Below are 18,301 nucleotides of genomic sequence, written 5' to 3' on the forward strand. Positions count from 1 at the left end.
GGGGACCGCTGTGTTTTACTACAGTGCTGCACATCAGCCTAAGCCCGCTCCCTCGTGAGAACGGCGCTAGTAAGTTTTAGTTATACCATGAGCAGATGCTATTCTTCTGCTTTTCTAACTACCTCTCCTCCAGTTTACTTAGGGGGGAAAAAAAAACCAAAACCAACCAAAAGCCCAAAAAAACCCCAAACCCCAAACCAACCAATTTCAAAGATGCACCTTTCAGGAACAGTAAATATTTTAACTACAGATCTGTTCCTATGTCAGTCCTGGCAAAGGGAATGAGTCCTTTCTGTACACTGGAAAACACAACATATCTTTTCTCCAGTAACAGTAGCAAGGGAAAGAGCCTGGGAGGTTAGCGGAGCCATAACAAAGGCTTGATGGTAAAATTACTGCTGTCTAAAGTATTCCGCTTTCCAAAGGTGCGCTAGGTGGTTTCATTTTGCAGTTCTTTTAGGAAAAAGAACTGGTTTATATTATCAACATTAGCTGGTAGCAGAGGACCAACTTTCAGTTTTCTCAGATTAATTCCCCCTGGAAATCAGGCTTCCCTCTAGCTGCACAGGGAAACAAACACACACGCACACACTTATACACACACACGTGTCTGCCGAGACCAGCAATGCCTCGGATGCTTTTATCTTCCCACTTTCCACAGGCGGTGGCTGCTGAGTCTCTGCTACAGCACCGCAGAAATGGAGCTGGTTTCTTACGCTGGTATCAGAGGGAGCGAGTGGGAACAGCGACAGTAATGTCATCTTTCATAAACTTTAATAGCTCGACGTCCTCTGCCTGGGAAGGGATGACCCCCAGCCTGAAGAGCAGGGGCTGCTGGAGGTGGGACATGTCCTGCACCGAGGGGGAACAAGATCCCACTCCTCCTGGCTCCAGCTGCAAGGGCTGCTGTGGAAGGGGAGAAAACTGGCCCCTGCCAGTTCCTGTGTGCACTGCCATCCCGTAACTTTTGTTTAGTGCTTGCATGCACTGGAGGGATTTGAATCTTTTAAGTTCTCACGAGATGCAGATATTTTGGTACTGAATGCTGCAGTGCCCACAGGTCGCACCCTCAGTTCACTTCTGAATGCTACTAATGCTGAAGATGGGGCAAAATGCCCCCTTTTTGCATAATTCCAGCCCAATTTGCAGTTCTTGGAGAGGTGCTGCTCTGAAACTGAGCTTCATTACTTCCCAGGGCAGGGTTTTTGCTGCTGTGCTGCTGGCTCATCGCTCACACAGCTCCCATACCTACCTGTGTAATGCTGGATGGAGGATGGCTCCGCTTCCTCTGCCCCGAGTCCTCACCGGAGCTGGGAATTCAATCCCCTCTGCCGGGAGCAAAGGCAAAGCCTGCAGAGGGTGGTCATGGCTCCATGTTGTAACCCCTAAATGAGTAAATGCTTGGGCTCCCCACTCAGCTTTCTGCATGCGATGCCCCAGCTGACCCCCGGGCTCTTCCACGTTGGCCGGACGACGTGCCTGGTCACGGCACACACTGGCAGAGAGCAGCTCAGGGTCAGCAGCCGCTGCTCCCAGGGTGCTGCGCAAACTTGTCCATCACTCTGGAGCCTGAACCACCGCCCTGTGGTCAATTCTTGTCCTAGCCTGGGTCTGCTCTCACCTATTGCTGTCATATGCCCCGTTAACAGATAAGCTTAACAAAACCAGCTTGCCACAGCACCACCAGCAACTCTATAGAGCAAAGGGGACTTCAGATAACTTTTACCATCTGAGTAGTGTCATCCCTTCTGCTGCTTCTTTGCTAAATTGGATGATGATTTCTCAGTTGAGAAATCTTCTGTGCTGTGCTGCATACAGCATTATGGTGCTTGAAAGATCACGCAGCAGCAATCCTTCATAGATCATGGGGCATCAGGGATCAGGAAAATGTTTTAAGTCCACAGTTCTGGAAGTTACTAAATAGTAACAGCTGTATGAAAGAGGCAAGGCTTGTAAGGGGACATCATATTTTTTATTAATCAGACTGACGCAGATGGGAAAAAAGGGACACGTTCAGGCACAGAAACCCTTCTGTTAAACACACTGGCTCAACTGGTTGGAAATCTCTTTCCCCCGAGCGCTCCAGTTTAAACTGCCATTCTGATTTTGCTACTCTGAGGTGTTTCAGCACAAGACGTTCAACAGGTACAAGATGAGAAAAATGTCAAAATTAAGGGAAGTAAGAACAGCTGCATGTAATCACAAGTGATCTTCAGAGCTCTCTTAGCTTGGACTACAGGGTCTTTCTTTCCCTGCTTCTCACCAGCCACCCATACAGGGGACTTAAGAGCCAACCAGACTAACACTTTCCCAAAACCTTGGGACTAGCAGCCACACTGACCCCCCCCCCCACTCCTGCTAAAAATCAGTCTCCATGGTGCTGGTTAAAATCAGGGTCCACAACCTACCTCCTCTCCCCCCACTAGCAGAAAGATTTACCACTGTGGGTGTCCAGCAAAGGAGCAGACCTGCACACTAGCGCTGACTGGGGTTGCTGCCACATGAGAATTGCTGTTGACTGCAGTTGGCCTAGTGTAGTTTACTCAGCATCTCCAGCATTGTTTAAAATAAGCACACATGTAGATGAAATTATCCTCTCTTTCCACAAGACAGATTTAAAAAAAAAAAAAAAAAATCTATCTCTGCTTTGTGAAAAAGGATGGGAGTTTTACTAACTCTCTGAAGTGGAAGTACTCCACAGAGACAAAATTATGTGGGAAAGGGGAATCAATTTTTACTAACCTCTCTTCCAATGTCATGCTACTTAGTAATCTTCAGTGCAACCTCTGCTATCAGATGCATTCTCAAGAGTCATGGGAATTGTCAGTGCAAGTATATTTAGCCATATCCCTTTGGGTAGGTGGGGGAGGAAAGAGACCCCTAAATAGCTGTAAGATAACAATTACTGCAAGTATATTTGCTTAGACAAAGTTTAGTCAAAGTTCAGAGAAAAGACAAGTCCTTGGCAGCTGGATGGCCAATGGCCAGCTTCTTCTCGAGCTGTCCCTACAAACCCTTACTGGGTGAGGAACATGCTCAGCAGAGAAACCCCTCTGCTTTCCTTAGGTCTGCTCCACATGCTCCAAGTGCTCCTCAGTGCAAAAGAAATGCTTAAAGTGGCAAATTATCTAGAACTCTCCCCTCTAACCAAAAAAGTCAAATCCAAGCCTTTCACCATAGAAAGCAGGGGTTTTTTTGGTTGGATTTGGGTTTTTGTTTTGGTTTGGGTGTGGGGGGGTTTTTTCTGGGGGGGGTGGGGGGTGGGGGGTGGGAATTCCCACTATTCACAATATTGCCAAAAAAAAGAAATTTTCAAAAAAAAATTACAGCACTTTAAGAGACAAGTGAAAATGTCCTGGCTTTCATTCAGCTGCATTCTCAGTGGGTGTGGGGAGAGGCCTCCCCCACAGCTGCAGGAGAAAACTGTGCAATTCAGGCTGGAACAGGAGGAGGAGGAGGAGGATGTGACCACTGAACACTGTTAAAAATAAAACTTATCAGATGACAATTGAATTATGAGAATGTTATCTGGTTCAACAGGAGTGTGAAAACAAATAGGCATTTCAAGAAGAGGGTCACTAGAAGGTAAATAACTTCAAAATAGCAGGAAGTGACCAAGGAAATGTGCCAAACTGATGGCAACAGAGCTCTCCCCGACAGCGGTGGCCACAGATTTCGGAGTCACCTCATCCAGCTGTGTGGCACTGCACCCCTCTGCCGCAACCCTGGACATGGTAAGACCCAAGACAAAAGATTTGCACAAGACAACACTTAACATGACCCAGTGTTTATTGACTCCTGCCACATTTTATTTTTTTTAACAGTAACATTAACACAAAATGTGATGTATGGTAACATACTACTAGGGGTTTCTATATCAATCTGATGCAAAGTGCCAGCATTGTTGACCAGCATACAACCTGACAAGAGAAGATGTAGTCATAACTCGCTCTCAGATTATCTGCTGGGAGTACAGCACAAAGTAGAACTAGTTATTTGCCTGCAAATAGATACATTTTCTTCTAGATGCAAGTGGTGTTAGAGCCAGCTATTTTGCAATAACAACAACAAATACATATTAATATATTCCAACATTTTAAAAACTCAGTAGGAAAGGACTAAAACTGTTTAAGGAGAAGGAAAAAGAAGGAAAAAAAAATCTTTTCAGACACTACTTTGCAGAGGCCATTCCTCATAGAACCAGAAGTAATCTAGAGAAAATATGATTTATTAGAGGCTACCTCGCTCAAAAGGCCAGTGGTTACAGGTTTAAGAATAAAAATAGTCTCTTGATTTTCAGTACTCTCTCCTGGCCTTTCTTCTCCCTGCACAACAAAACCCACCTGTTGGAAATTGTGGCTTGGTAGTTCTGCATATTTTTCCAATGCAATTGCATTTGGAAAGGCAATTGTATTTCTTAAAGAGCCATGAAAAACTTGCATGACACACATGTGGCATGTAACATCTTCACAGATATGAATGATGAAGGCACATTACTGAAAGGTTGAAAAAACCCAGTAAAACTTTCGGAGGACTAAAAGTTAAATGCCTTAGAGAAAACACTCTTTTTCACAACTGGGTGGCAAGTCCTGTTTAGCCATCGATGGCTCAAACAGTTCGCCATGAAGACAACACCCAAGGAAAGGAAAGAGTCTCCTTGAAATGCCCTCCCTACTGCAACAGCCTGCTTCCCCCAGACAATTTCATTCTTGTAGAGCAGTTTGCAACAATTCCAGAGACAGGCAAGAGAAATCTGTGTAGAAAACATCCAGCCTGTGCATTCCTACACAACCAACACCCCACCCACTCCCCCAGTTAAACTACAGCATCTTTGAGGAGATCATCCCACTGACCGGGAAACGGGGTAAAGGGCTGGAACAGAGAAATGAGGAACCGGTTTCAAACCCCTGCACCCTCAACTTTTTTGATCTTAATTATATGTGTTAATAAAGAAAAAGACAATGCTCTCTGACAGAGAATAATTGTTCTCTCCTCTACCTGGATCAGGAAGATATTGGCTAAAAATGAAAATATGTACTCTATTTACAATAAATGCACCTGTACTGCTCCATACTCCATCCACGTGCTGCTGACCACCACTGAAGCCAGGTGGTAGCAATAGAGGTAACTGAAGTACCTTTCTTTTTCAACCTTTACATAAAGCCTTTCCCCTCCCACCCCATTGTTTTTCCACTGTTCTAGGCTCCAGTGAGATGTGTACTAACATCTCTTTCTAGTGCATTTTTTTTTTTTTAAGGTTACAGTTTCTAAAGGCAAAGCAAGCTTTGCTCTGCTCTGGTTCAGCTGTCTTTGTCCCCTTTAAAATCATGTAGGAGTTTCAGATTTATGTGCCATTATCAACTTTGCATAGCAATACAACAGGTTTGGTTCCTTCCCCCCCTTTTTAAATAATAATCCTTTGTGTGTCCCCCCCCTTTTTTTTTTCCTCAACACCTACCATCTTTCAAAGGGTTACCTCTCACTCTCAGGGAAGAGCCCTAAATCTTTCTCCTCCCACATGAACATTGCAGAACGCAAATATCAAGTTACCTTCAAGTCTATGTCGTGCTACTTAGAAGCAACTGTAGTGGAATAATGTTTTTCCTAACATTAAAGGACATTTAAGTGATTATTTGTCTTTTTGTAGTCTTGAGTTATAAGAATATTTGTCACACATGTTCCCTCATATTCCTCTCTTAAGGTGCACAGTGGTCAGGCTGAACAAAGTCCAGCCCATAAGACCATCGCTGGATCTCTGGGAGAAGCCAGGGAGAACAAGGGATTTCTTAGGACTACTGTAGTTACATTCAGAATTCAAAGACAGGCTGAAGGATGCCCAGTTTTTAGGATTTGGTTTTGCTTGGTTGTTTGTATTTTTTTTAAGACAGAACTGCTTAAAAAAATACTCCATTTCTGTTATTTTTTTATGTCACAAAAGTTATTTCTTTTCTGTTCCATGCAGCTGTTGCCCTTCTGTCACTGATGTTTAATAGCTGCCATGGCTGCTACCTTGTCATTCCCTAGCTCAAGCGCGCCAGAGCCAGCCCGCAGACCCATCGCTAGCATGGGAGCCCAGCACAGCATGGAACTGGTGCAGGGGCCGGCGGCTCAGACAGCCCACCTTCACCACCGCGGGCGGGCGGCATGCGAAAATATGGGAAACCACAAAGGGCATCTATACGGAACATTTAGTGGGGTCCGACATACACGCTGACAACATGAGACAAAAAAATTGAATGCAAGTGAGTGTATTAGGTTGAGAATAATTAGTGTGAGCGATAAATACATCCACCACCAGCTCCCAGCTTCATTAAGAGCTATTCTGAACTGCATAGTAAGTGCTGGTTCTAGAAGCTCAGGTAGACTGGAGGTAGCTCACCAGTTACTCACTGAGTCTCATAAGTTTTTAAAAAGAAAAAGGAGAAAAAAAAACGTGCTTTGCCATTTGAATAAATCTAATCTCATGGCTTGGGCACAGCAGAAGTAGTTACCTGGTGTAACACATCAATTGAAACGGAATCGCTGTTTCATTCAAATTACATACGCATGCAAAGTTAAATAAGTGTGTTAACTAAGGATAAGCAGCATAGAAATCAAGTCTAAGTTACCCATTGTTTATCATACATTTGTCAGACTGCCAGACACATATTTTCCTTTCAGATTCATATCTGTGTCATACAAAACATAGTAGATGAAGTCACATAAATACCACTTAGCTCTACGCATCATTGGCCTTTAGTGCCAATGCATTGCATGCCATCAGCCTTCCAAGTTTACCAAACTTTGGGGAGAAAACAGCTGCTTTACCGAACTTTGAAAATAGAAAACGTACAACCCATCCCGCTCAGAACAGAAAAGAAATGGTTTTACAAAGTTGTGGACAGATGCATAACTACTCCCCCCCTCAGTCCTGGGACAGAAAGGGCAGCACAACTGCACGGCTAGAACTTGACTCTTGAAAAAGCAAGAAAATCCAGGAAATGCGATGACTAGACAAAAATCTGTTTGGAAAGTCCTGCTGTCGAAGAGCTGAGCCAACATTCTGCACAGCAAAGTGATGAACAGTACATCGACAGGCCCATAAGATGACACACTACAAAAATCCAGTTCAATTTCACATTTCCAATACCTCTCCTCACCCATCAGCAGTCTGCCACAGATTTTAAAACTTGTAAAGCTCCTTCCCATTGAGCTAGATTTCCCCCTCCCCGCCCCCATAAAGTGCAAATAAGACTCAGGTTTTTACCGCTAGTTCCAATGATCATTATCTTGGTCACAAGAGTGATCAAAAGCCAGTCAGCTGAGTCACTACCACAAGGCTTAGTGATACTCTTTTTTTTTTTTTAAACCCTGGTTACTTTTTCCAGCAAAAGGCAAATAGAAAACAAGCGTTCCTTCTGCCAGATGCAGGCATGACAGGAGGCTGCCTTAAGTACCATCAATATAAGATGCGCATGCTAGACACAGCCAGTGCGTTCTTGTGCATAACAAGAATTTGCCCTCATTTGCTGGAAATGGAAGTCATCTTTGGGATCTTATTTCCTCACAAAAGAGTTCAGGAACAGTTAGTCTTCATTAAAAGGTGCTTCTCTCTTCCTTGCATCTACATACAAAAGATGAAAAAAGGAGAGGCGGTTAAGCCAGAGGGTTCCGATGGCATTCATCTGAAAATTCAGAGACAGAATAAAGTTGGTTTGTTTTCAACAGACAGCACTTTCCATTTCAGACTCATGATGGGAAATCACTACCTGGGCTGAAATGCTGTATGAATCCACAGCACGGTAATGAGATAGTCATGCCAAGGTTTTGTACATTTGGCCTGTTGAAACTGAAGATGACTCATGCAGTATTTAAGTAGCCCAAAACACTTTCAGGCTCCAGGCCTGTGATACTTTCCCCCCCATAGACTCTTGGCCCCTTTCAGGGTGAAGCCAGTATTTGCTTTGCATACCAGCTACAAAGATGACAACAGTCTGTTCTGAAAAGCATTTGACTAATTATAACTTTGCTGGTCGCCAGCTGCATAGAAGACATTTTAAGAAAGATGAATGCTCTCCACACCATACTTTGAGGAACTGCTTGAGGCAGTGCCTGAAGACCAGATCTTAAACTGCTCCAAACAGCAAACTTTCGAGCATGGCCCCAGGTAGGGTGTTGAGGCACATCTGGACAACACGGTCCATTACTCATATGCCATTACTACAGCAGCAGGCAGTGTGGTTGCTGTTAGGAAAGCTGGGTTCACCTCTTCCCAGGCTTCCGCAGCAGTGTCTCAGGGCTGACTTTAAGCTACCCGTGAGACCCAGTTGAATGCAGGTAGCTCTTGAGGTGCACCATGATCACAGCTACTCTAGCAACTGCCTGCCGAAAGATGCACTTCCATATATTTCTAAACTTAGTTTCTTTCTAACTCAATCTATATATTCCAAGGTCATTATGAATATCCCCACTCAGAAACTACTTGTAAATTAAAGACAAATCCATTTTGCATTACTGCAGGCCCCACTGCCCTTCATTAATATAGAAATCAGGCCCTGTTTGGCCAGAACATTTAGAGAACACGATTATGAAACTGTTTGTGTAAGTCTCATGACTTTTGATAAACAAAGTTTGGAGGAGATAAAATATACTTCCCAAATAATAAAAGAAGAGCTTTGAGACTCCCAGTGACTGGAGCAGCCACCCGGGGTGGGACAAAATCTCAGCAGCCATTTGGGAGAAGAAAAAAAAAAAAAAAATCAGAAGCCACCTCTCCTGTGTTCCCCATCACGCTCAGCAGGAATACTAAGGCCAGGCCTGAATCTTCTTCTGTCACAACTTCTCCACTTCACATAAAATAACTGACTAGTGATTAGAGAAGAAAAAAGTTTTCTAAAAATTAGTGTCATACCCATCTAGCTACAGATATTCCCAGTCTGTCTCTGACTGTGGAAATATCAAAATGCATTAAATTCTTTCTGGTGAACATTTATAACATAATCATACCGGTTAAGTTCCTGAACTTTTTTTTGGCTTCTGCTCTTTCTTCGGCATCAAAATACCACACCGTCATGGCGTATCTATAAAAGAAAGAAATTGTGTGTTTGTTTCGACTTTTGCTATTAAAATAGAGCCCTGGAGTTTTACGCCCATGGAGAAAGCAAAAAGCAAAACTGGGGATAGTAGGTAAAAAAAAACAGGATGCAAATGGCACATCTTTATAGACAAATATAGACAGCATTTTAAATGTCTACTTTATCAAGTAAGATAGAAATATAGGTGAGAATTTCTGCTTGGAGGCATAAAAGAGTGCACAGCCCCTGGCAACAGAGGGCAAAAGTAGCTTACAGACCTTTACATGTTTTTCTGTTCTGGGATGCCCACAGGCAGCTTGGGGGTTGCCCTGCATCACATCAGCTTTTCGTAGCCTGTTGACAGATGGTAGCCCCAAGAATCCCTATAGTGTTACGAGGGCAAAAGTATAACCCAGCTAAATAGCTATGCCTGGCTTGGAAGATTTCTCCTGTCAATGGTAAAAGGGCTTTTTTTCCATCACACAAGGAATCTTCCCATTCAAGCTTGTTGTTCTCCTCATTTGATGAGAGAATTTCCAGTGATTAAAACACATAAAATCCAGCTATCTATTTTTTATGCACATGTGTATTTAAACAAACCTATGATGGCCATAAATTTAAGATACAAATATTGGTAGGAGAGATGCTTTGGTTTTTCCTGGCCAAACATCAATACCAAATACGCTACTTACCTGGTTGCATAAGAAGGCTGGACTTCATGTGGGTTCCTTCGATCTGACCAAAAAAAAAGTAATCGGTCAAAAATCGGCTCAACATCTGCTACATAGGACTTTCCTTCTGGGAATATCCGAAGAATTCCACCATGCAGCTGAAAGAAAAGAAAAGGTTGCTTTTTATACATATAAACACCCACACATTCATGCGAACAATGACTTATTTCTTCCTCCTCAGCACGCAACAAATGAGGAATAAACATCTAACGATAACCAAGACAGCTACATGACAACACTGGAAGACCATACACTGAATCTCTTGGCCACCTTGATTTTCCCAAACAGTTTGTAATGTTTCAGTGTAAACATCTGGCTAAAGTAAATGAACCACGATAAAGACAGCACTGGCCCCGTAACACACTGGGAAACTTCTGAGCTCCCAGTCACATCTCTAGAACCAGCGAGTACCACAAGGCAGGTAAGAGTGCTCCGCTTGATCAGTCCAAGATCAGACTCTCCTTCCAGCAATTGCTAGATACTGCTTACGGTATTTCAGAGCCTGCATCTGATCATATAGGAGTTAAGAAAAAAAAAAACACCACACCAGCCTGGGAAGAGTGAAGTTACAAATCTAATAATAGAACGGACATCTCACAAATGCATTATCTCCCCCAGTCTTTTCCCTCCTCATAACACAGCCTGGTTTCTCCACCACATCATTTCTCTTTCCATGTGCCACGAGTTTCAGGGGAAAAAGTCTGGTGATCTGCATGCACTGCAGAAACTTCAAAAGATGAAGATGAACTCTGCCTCCTCTCTGCTGCTGTCAAAGGGCTCTTTGGAGGCTTTTATGCTGCACCAGAGTGCAGGGAAGATGCTGTCAACCCAACACTGACCTGACTTAGTACTTCCACGTGGCATGCAAAACTCCGTAAGAAACTATTATGTCAGGTTTAAAGCAACATGGTTGCTTTCAATGGCCAGCACATTTATATTGCATCTCCTTCAGCATACACTTGCATAAAATTACCATCACATCTACGTAATAGTCTCCATCACTATCCCGGATTTCAGTTAGCTTTCTTAGTGTCCGCTTGAGTGCTTCCTCACTATTAGAATAAGAGTGCAGTCCACCAAATAAATTGGATATTTGCACTTCTTCCCGCATGTCCTCCTTCATTTTATTACATTGAGATGTTTCACTGTCATACTCCCCGCAAAGGAATGTGTTTTTCTCCATCAGTGCATTTTTCAGTGGCATTGGCTCTAAACCTGAACTCGCTTTTGGGGTTCATAGTATTTACCTGTGCTTAAAGACTATCCACCTAAAGCGGTCAAGACAGGTTAGAGACACAAAAAAAACATTGGGCAATTTTCAACAGATAATCCACGTGAATGGTTTGTGCCGTATTATGACAACAACAGTGTAAAGAGACATTCCACAATTTTACAAACTCTTATTTTGTTTCTAACTGAAAAGTTATGGTAAATTCAGAGCTGACTTTATTGCCTTATAGTAACACAGGCAGAAACAAGAGCACCATCCTGTCAAGAGACCCACTGTCGGATTCAAAGATGAAGAGGACAAACCAAGCCACGTGCTTGTTCCTCTTACTAAGCCCATCACTTCATAATAAGAAAACCACAAAGGCAGCTGCCTGAAGATCTTCTGCAGGTTAGCCTGAAGGAACAGAATAAAGAACGCTAAAGTCCCAAATTTGGGCTGTAATTTTCTTCTGCTCCCAGAATCCACTTATTCCCTTGTGGATTATGTTTTTCTTTCTAGTGCTACATTGCTCTTTCCTCTAAACAAAGCATAAGAGCCAGCAGCCCAGTGCTTAGAAGCTTTATTCTAGAGCAACAAAACAATATGTGTGTGGGATGGGAGAGAGAACGATAAGGAAACAGCTCAGATTCTTACTTCCAAAGGGTTGCCATAAACACCATGAAGAACGGACCAGCTGTTCAAAAGTTCACCAGAGTTCACAGAGCAACTGTCAGCTCCAAAGCTCTGTTTCTGAAGTATTTTCTCCTTCATGTTCTGCCTCAGTCCTGTGGCTTACTCACCTTGGAGTCCCAGTTCTTATTCAGGTAATAAATACAGGTGATGCAGCGCCCGTCGCCATTTGGATTGTCCACGTGACGAACATACCCAGTTCCATTTCCAGGATAGCAAGCAACCATAGCCTGAAAGAAAAAGATTGTAAAAAACTAAATTCTACAAGATGCCCACCTTCAGTTTGTCTTTGCTAAGCATCTTCCCACCACTGGTTTGACTCAGCGTTTTTCAGATGATCAATCCAAAACCTACAGCAGACACCACCAGAAGGTATCTTTGCACAAGCTTCTTTCATTGGGTGACTCAGTGTGACATTCTAAACTGGAAATAAATACCCTTCATACTTCACAATATATACACTCAAGTAGGAGGAAAAAACCCTGAATTAAACTAAAACACTGGTTTGTATGGTACAAGCTTTTGTTCTCCACAAGCTACGTGACTTTGAGGCAGTTTCAGCTGAAGTTTGCTTGCGTTTCTAAAGCTGAGCAGTCATTGCAAAACTGATTTTTGCAGTCATAATGAAAGTAGAAAGTGATCCCAGGATGTCACGCCTTACTACCACCATCTTCCTCTATTCACATCTTCTAGTCCCTGTCACATACATCCCTATGGTCCAACACAAAGTGAGGGTCCCCAGGATGTGTGGGTAAAAGTCCATAGAGCAAAGTCTGCAAAAATCTGCAATTCCTTTGTGCTGTGTTTGCACAGGGCACAGCATGTTTGCTTTCATGGACTGAGCCACAGAACTAACCAAACAGCTTTCAGAAGCATACTTCTCTCTTTGATCATCTCCAGACTTGCTGATACAATCGCTTAATTCACAGTTTAAATTTCACCTTGAACGATGAGATAAGCCTACCATGAATGACTTCAAACCACATGACAGTCAACAGGTCTTAAAAGGGTTTTTACAGCAAAAACATATTAAACTTGAGTCGATACTGCTAGCAGCCTAAGCAGGGAAGAGCAAGTGAGACTGCTGGTAGGGTACCGGATCTTTGCCTCAGAGTCACTCCTTCGCTATTGGGACTATTTGGTAGTGATATCACTCACATTCCATAGAGTTTACTCCACTAAAGCTGTGGCAATAGAAGTCTCGTTCCCACAAGCCAACCATCCAACCAGTTTTTTAGCCATCTAGATTTCCATCCATCCAAACCGTAACATCCCAATTCTGGATACAAGAGTATTGTACATGCCTACCCCACAGAACGAGGATGTGACTGTGCACCATTTCATGACCTGCCCCTAATAATCCGCCCAGCACAGCTGATAGATTGACAGTATAGGCTTTATCGAGAGCAACTGAAGTTTTTATTTAGGAACCCCAGAGGTCTTGTTTTCTGCTTCCCAGCTGTCACGGTTTTGCTCCAGCCAACAACAGAGCACCACATAGCCACTCACTCACTCCTCATCAGAGGGACAGGGGAGACAATTGGAAGAGTAAAAGTGAGAAAACGCGTGGGTTGAGATAAAGACAGTTTAACAGATAAAGCAAAAGCCACGCAAGCAAAGCAAACCAAGGAATTCATTCCCCACTTCCCATGGGCAGGCAGGTGTTCGGCCATCCCCAGGACAGCAGGGCTTCATCACGCGTAACAGTTACTTGGGAAGACAAATGTCATCACTCCCAACATTCCCCACCCCTTCCTTGTGTGTCCCCTCCAGCTGTGCCCCCTCCCAACTCCTTGTGCACCCCCAGCTACTCACTGGTGGGGTGGTGTGAGGAGCAGAAAAGGCCTTGGCTCTGTGTAAGCACTGCTCAGCAGTAACTAAAACATCCCTGTGTTATCAACACTGTTTTCAGCACAAATCCAAAACACAGCCCCATACTAGCTACTATGAAGAAAATTAACATGCTAAAGCCATGCTGTCCTCATGGGACACATGACCAGCTAGAGTATAGCACATGTTGCTTTAATCACTAAGGTAGTTTTACTGCACCAACCACCACTGGCACAGAAGTTACTGCCAGCCAGCGCAGTGGATCCCTTGGACCCTCTGCCACCAAGAACGAAAGTCTATTCACAGGAGTCAGCCAGTTAGGACGGATGTATACATGCAGCTGCAAAAATACTGTTCTGCATCTCAAGTCGCATATGAATTGACTTTCCTTCCTCCCCACAAGCACCAGCAAATGGCACCTGCAGGCAGCAGTAAGTCACCAGCGCCTGCTCTCGCCCCGACACCTCGGGCCACAGCTGCTTTGGGGCTGGTGGCCCACCAGGGCAGGAGATTATGCTGAACAAGAGCGAGTACCTCTAATTCCCAGTAATAAGCCCTCTTCCATCACGCCTGGCAGCTGGCTAGATGCCTTGCTGTAGGTCCTGTCTGCTCCGTTGTCATTCTGCTGTTACAAATGGCTCTGCAGCTGAACTTACTTTTCATTATCAGCCTGATAACAGCAGTAAGGGCCAATCTACAGCCTAGCACTGGAAACAAGCCTGGCTTAGGGGCACAAGCCCAGTGGAAACCACAAGCCAGCTGTAACTGCAATGTAAAAATGGTCCAAGGGAGCTGTAGGCTCACTGGGGAGGATAACCCCCTGTCGTGCATCCCCCACACCCCCCCCATTCCAGCTGCTAGCACAACAGCTCAGGCGGGTGTACCCTTCACCCATCCCATGCACAGCGAGCTGGATTTACAATTAAAATAGTAACCCTTTGCTAAACCTGACCCTTGTACGATGGGGAATGTGACCCTGGGAGCTGAGAGGAGAGGGGGCAGCGATGCCTGCAGGGAGGAGGGCTGTGCCGGGGGCTCATCTCTGCAGCGAGCACAGCTGGTGCCCAGAGGATGTGTGCCTACACCACCAGCACGAGGCACAGCTCAGCTAACCGCCGTACCAGAGAGATGATGCACGGTGGGAATAAAACTTTGTTGATTGAGAATTCCTCGTTTTTAAGTCGATGTACAACACAAAATTATGGAGGCTTTAAGGAAGTCTGTCTTTGGAGAGCAGATGTTACTCCAAGATTACTGAACTGTCTAAAAAAAATATTAATCCAATATTACTACTATTTTTTAATGCCACTATCAAAAAGCTGCTGAAGAATGATAGACTGCAGGCCAGATCCTTAAAGGGATTTAGATGCTTTGCTTACTACTGAAATCTGGGCAGAAGGCCAGAGTTTTCCCTGGCCTCCCCCACGTAATATGTTCTCTTAGCAGAACATGTGCTTTGACTCCCAGACATTGATGCATTATTTATTTATTTACAGCATGCACCTTTTGCAACTGCAACGCTTAGAGTCCCTGGGGATGAAGTAGAAGAAGAATTCCCACAGAATCCAAAAGCACTGGCCATACTCAAGCTTAACTTTAAGAAAAGAGAAAAAAAAGTTTTCTAGTAGCAGCAGCGAAGGGAGAAAAGCAGAAGTGAAATATCCTTTTTCCTGGTATGGCGAATATTTGAATGAAACCTTAAACAATGAAGGGAAATCATTCTGGTCCTCCTAGAGCCTGTTGAAACGATATCAGGCTTTATCAGAGCACTGGCTGGAGCAGCTCCAGAGCAGATCAAGCTGGCCTCAGCAGGGATTCCAGCTGTTAGCACTACTTTTGGATTCATTCAAAGCAAACAAGAAACAGGAGATGAGATGCGTGACCCAGACTTAATTTAGGTAATTGGTGAACACTAGACTTGCCAGTTTAGCGCACCAGCTAGCTACAAAAGCCGGAGGCTGGATCAAAATAATCAAACCATTTACCAGGTGAGCAAGTGGAGTGTCAGTAAAAAAATGTTTCCTATACTTTTTCAGCTATTGTGTCCAGAAAAGCCCACTCCTTTTTTGGAAGCATCTCCCTTCTTTAGCCAACTCCAAACCTAAACTAACTATAGCAGGCAGTAACGAGCAGGAACATACCTAACTTTTTTGCAATACAATCCATTACAATGGTTATTAGTTGGCTTAACTTCCCAGCGTAAGCACTCAGAGCAAGTCTCAGCAAAACCCAACCCTCCTTATTTTAAGTTAAAATAGACACATTTGCCTTAAACAACAGCTGAACAGTTAAAAGCTCTGATATACAGATGCATGCCTTCGCAATCGTGCACACATGCCACAGTTTGAAGACCAATGCTCTGGTGGTCTAGTCGACAGCCATAAGTTAAAGCCTACAAAACTTGGAAAATGAAAAGCAAATCATCAAGTCTGCAGCTTCTGCACTGTCATTTTCAGAGATGCCAGGTTTCCCAAGAGGGTGCAAATCAGCCACCAGTTAAACAAGCAGTAATTACCAGCTTTAGTAAGGAGCCAGGAATCATCAGTAAACTCCACATTGCACAGAAGCTTGCAAAAATAAGTTATTCATCATTCAGTTTAAGTATTACACTCAAGTCAACCAGAGAAATCTGCAAATCAGACTGCAAGACACCAAAGTCTGGAGGCAGATAAAAAACAACGGTTCCATAGAGAGGATTTTTCCCTGCCTCCCAGTGCTTCTAGCAAGGGGAAAAACAAATTCTCTTAGCTGATAGCCAGGACCATGCTGTGAGGCATCATTCTGCTACATTTCATAAAATAAGCAGCACTGGAGTGGACTGATATTTGGAACAGAACGCTTCAGAGAATACCTCAGCTAGAAGACGGTCATAAGTGGAAACGAACGCTGCCCAATAGGAAGCGGCAGTGACAGCAGGTCAGAAGGAGATGCTCTCCGCGCCTGTTACCACCCAGCCAGGGCCCCAGTGCACTCCTAGCGCAGACTGTATAGGTGGTATTGTAACCCTGTACTGATCCCCTATTTTACTCTCAGAACTAGCACGACCTTTGCAACCAGCAGAGAAAATTCTGACCTGCGTAACTCTATCCTGTCAACACCAACCGCCCTCGCAGATTAAGCTAAAGACCCCACAATACGCTTTTCCATTTTCTGCACCAGATTTGTCCTGTATATTGCTGAACAGCAGTTGCTTTTGATCCCTAGAGCAGATCATCTCTGCATACAGCTTGTACATCAAATAGTTAAATTCAGAAATTACTTGAGAAGTCTGTTAGATGAAAGGTACTATATAGACACGAAGCAATACTGATCTACAACATCACTATGATGGTTGTCTAGAAAAGCAAGATATTAACAAGAATTAACGGTGCCATAGCTACTGCAGCTTTCAGATACATTTTTATTTGCCTGCACACTTCCAAGTTTCCCAAATTTCAGTCCAATATGTGGTTCTCAGTCCTGAACTCAAGTGCAAACAAAAAATCACTTGACCAGACTTTAGGAAGTGAGGACTACCAGGATTCACTTGATCGACTTCGGGGTGAGTGCGTATTGTACTCAACCCGATTTTAGTCTGTAGACACGCACAGTCTGTACAGCCAGAAAGGGAAAGGCACACACAGCATGCTCTACATTAAAAGAACATGAGTAGTCTGACATTTCATGATCAAAGACAAGAGATTCTCAGTTGAGGCTTGTCTGACACACAGGCACAACGGGGTGTTTCTTAAGTACTTTCTTGTTGCACCCAATTGCGCCCAAGTGTTTTCTACCATGTAGCTTATAATGGTTAAGTATAAAATATTCATGAACATTATTAAATATTAGTTTGTTTGAATTTATGAAAGTTAAAACATTCAGCTGCTACACTGAAGCATGAACTAGGAAAATTGGTCTAATTTAATACTCTGTAGAGATGGGAGGGAACAGAGGGAAGAAAATTATGTTAAAACACAAAAAAATTAGAGACATTAGCTTCGTGCTTGTTGGAAAGAGAATCACCAATTCCAAGGGCGAGGGGGGGAACCCTGCTCGTTTCAGTCATGCAAAACATGAAGTAGGCTTCAGTGGCAGTATTGCATGAGGAACTAGTGCCTCATTCCCTCACCCATAACTTGGTTATCAGTCTTCAGTCAAACAGCTGCTGGATTTACAGAGCTAAACCTAGCCACCTCCTCTTTGATCAGCTTCTTGCTCAGACATGGAGGCAAGAGAGGGGAAAGGTTGTATGAGGAAAGAGTCTATTTTTAGAAATTCAGAAACACTGGGGAAAGGGCTGGAATTGGCAGGGCAAGACACCTGCATCTTTTCACTTCAATTTTCATCTTCATATGGAGGCCTAAACTAAAGCCATATGGAAGACATCTAAAAAAGCAAAAAAGCCCACAGAAATAATAATAAAAACAGTTGGGACAGTTACCTTCCTTCATGAAGCACAAAACAGATTAAATTCCACAAACTCAGCTACAAGCACAGCTTGCTGAATACTTCGTTACCTTGCAGAAGTAGTCCTACACAATGAAGGTTCCTTGGATGCAGGTGACAAGTGTCTCCTGAAGGGCCAAACAAGCCATGGCAAATAAGATATGAAAGACTGATAGATAGGACCTTGTACCAATAGGTGACTCATCTCTGGAGCACTGTATCTTGGACAGATTGACATCACCACAGCTACTTTCGCTCCTTGCTCTTGGATTATATCAGCAACCCTGAAAATTTGAGAGGAAAGGAGAAGACATTTCCATGGCCAGAGATGCAACCACACAAGCGAGAATACATTTGTTCTC

At 43.7% G+C, this 18,301-nt stretch overlaps 1 protein-coding gene across 1 annotated transcript in view; it reads right to left on the reverse strand.

Moving 5' to 3' along the window:
* Positions 1–3,771: 3,771 nt before the first annotated feature.
* The window catches only part of EGLN3 (egl-9 family hypoxia inducible factor 3), a 30,275-nt gene continuing 15,745 nt past the window's right edge, over positions 3,772–18,301 (reverse strand). The window contains exons 2-5 of the mRNA XM_054827554.1: positions 11,795–11,914; positions 9,746–9,882; positions 8,986–9,059; positions 3,772–7,603 (exon numbers count right to left, since the gene is read on the reverse strand). Coding sequence (XP_054683529.1) covers positions 7,566–7,603; positions 8,986–9,059; positions 9,746–9,882; positions 11,795–11,914 — 369 coding nt within the window. The 3' untranslated portion in view covers positions 3,772–7,565. The remainder of the gene's footprint in view (positions 7,604–8,985; positions 9,060–9,745; positions 9,883–11,794; positions 11,915–18,301) is intronic.

The sequence above is a fragment of the Grus americana genome, chromosome 5 (assembly GCF_028858705.1).
Source record: "Grus americana isolate bGruAme1 chromosome 5, bGruAme1.mat, whole genome shotgun sequence".
Lineage (NCBI taxonomy): Eukaryota > Metazoa > Chordata > Aves > Gruiformes > Gruidae > Grus > Grus americana.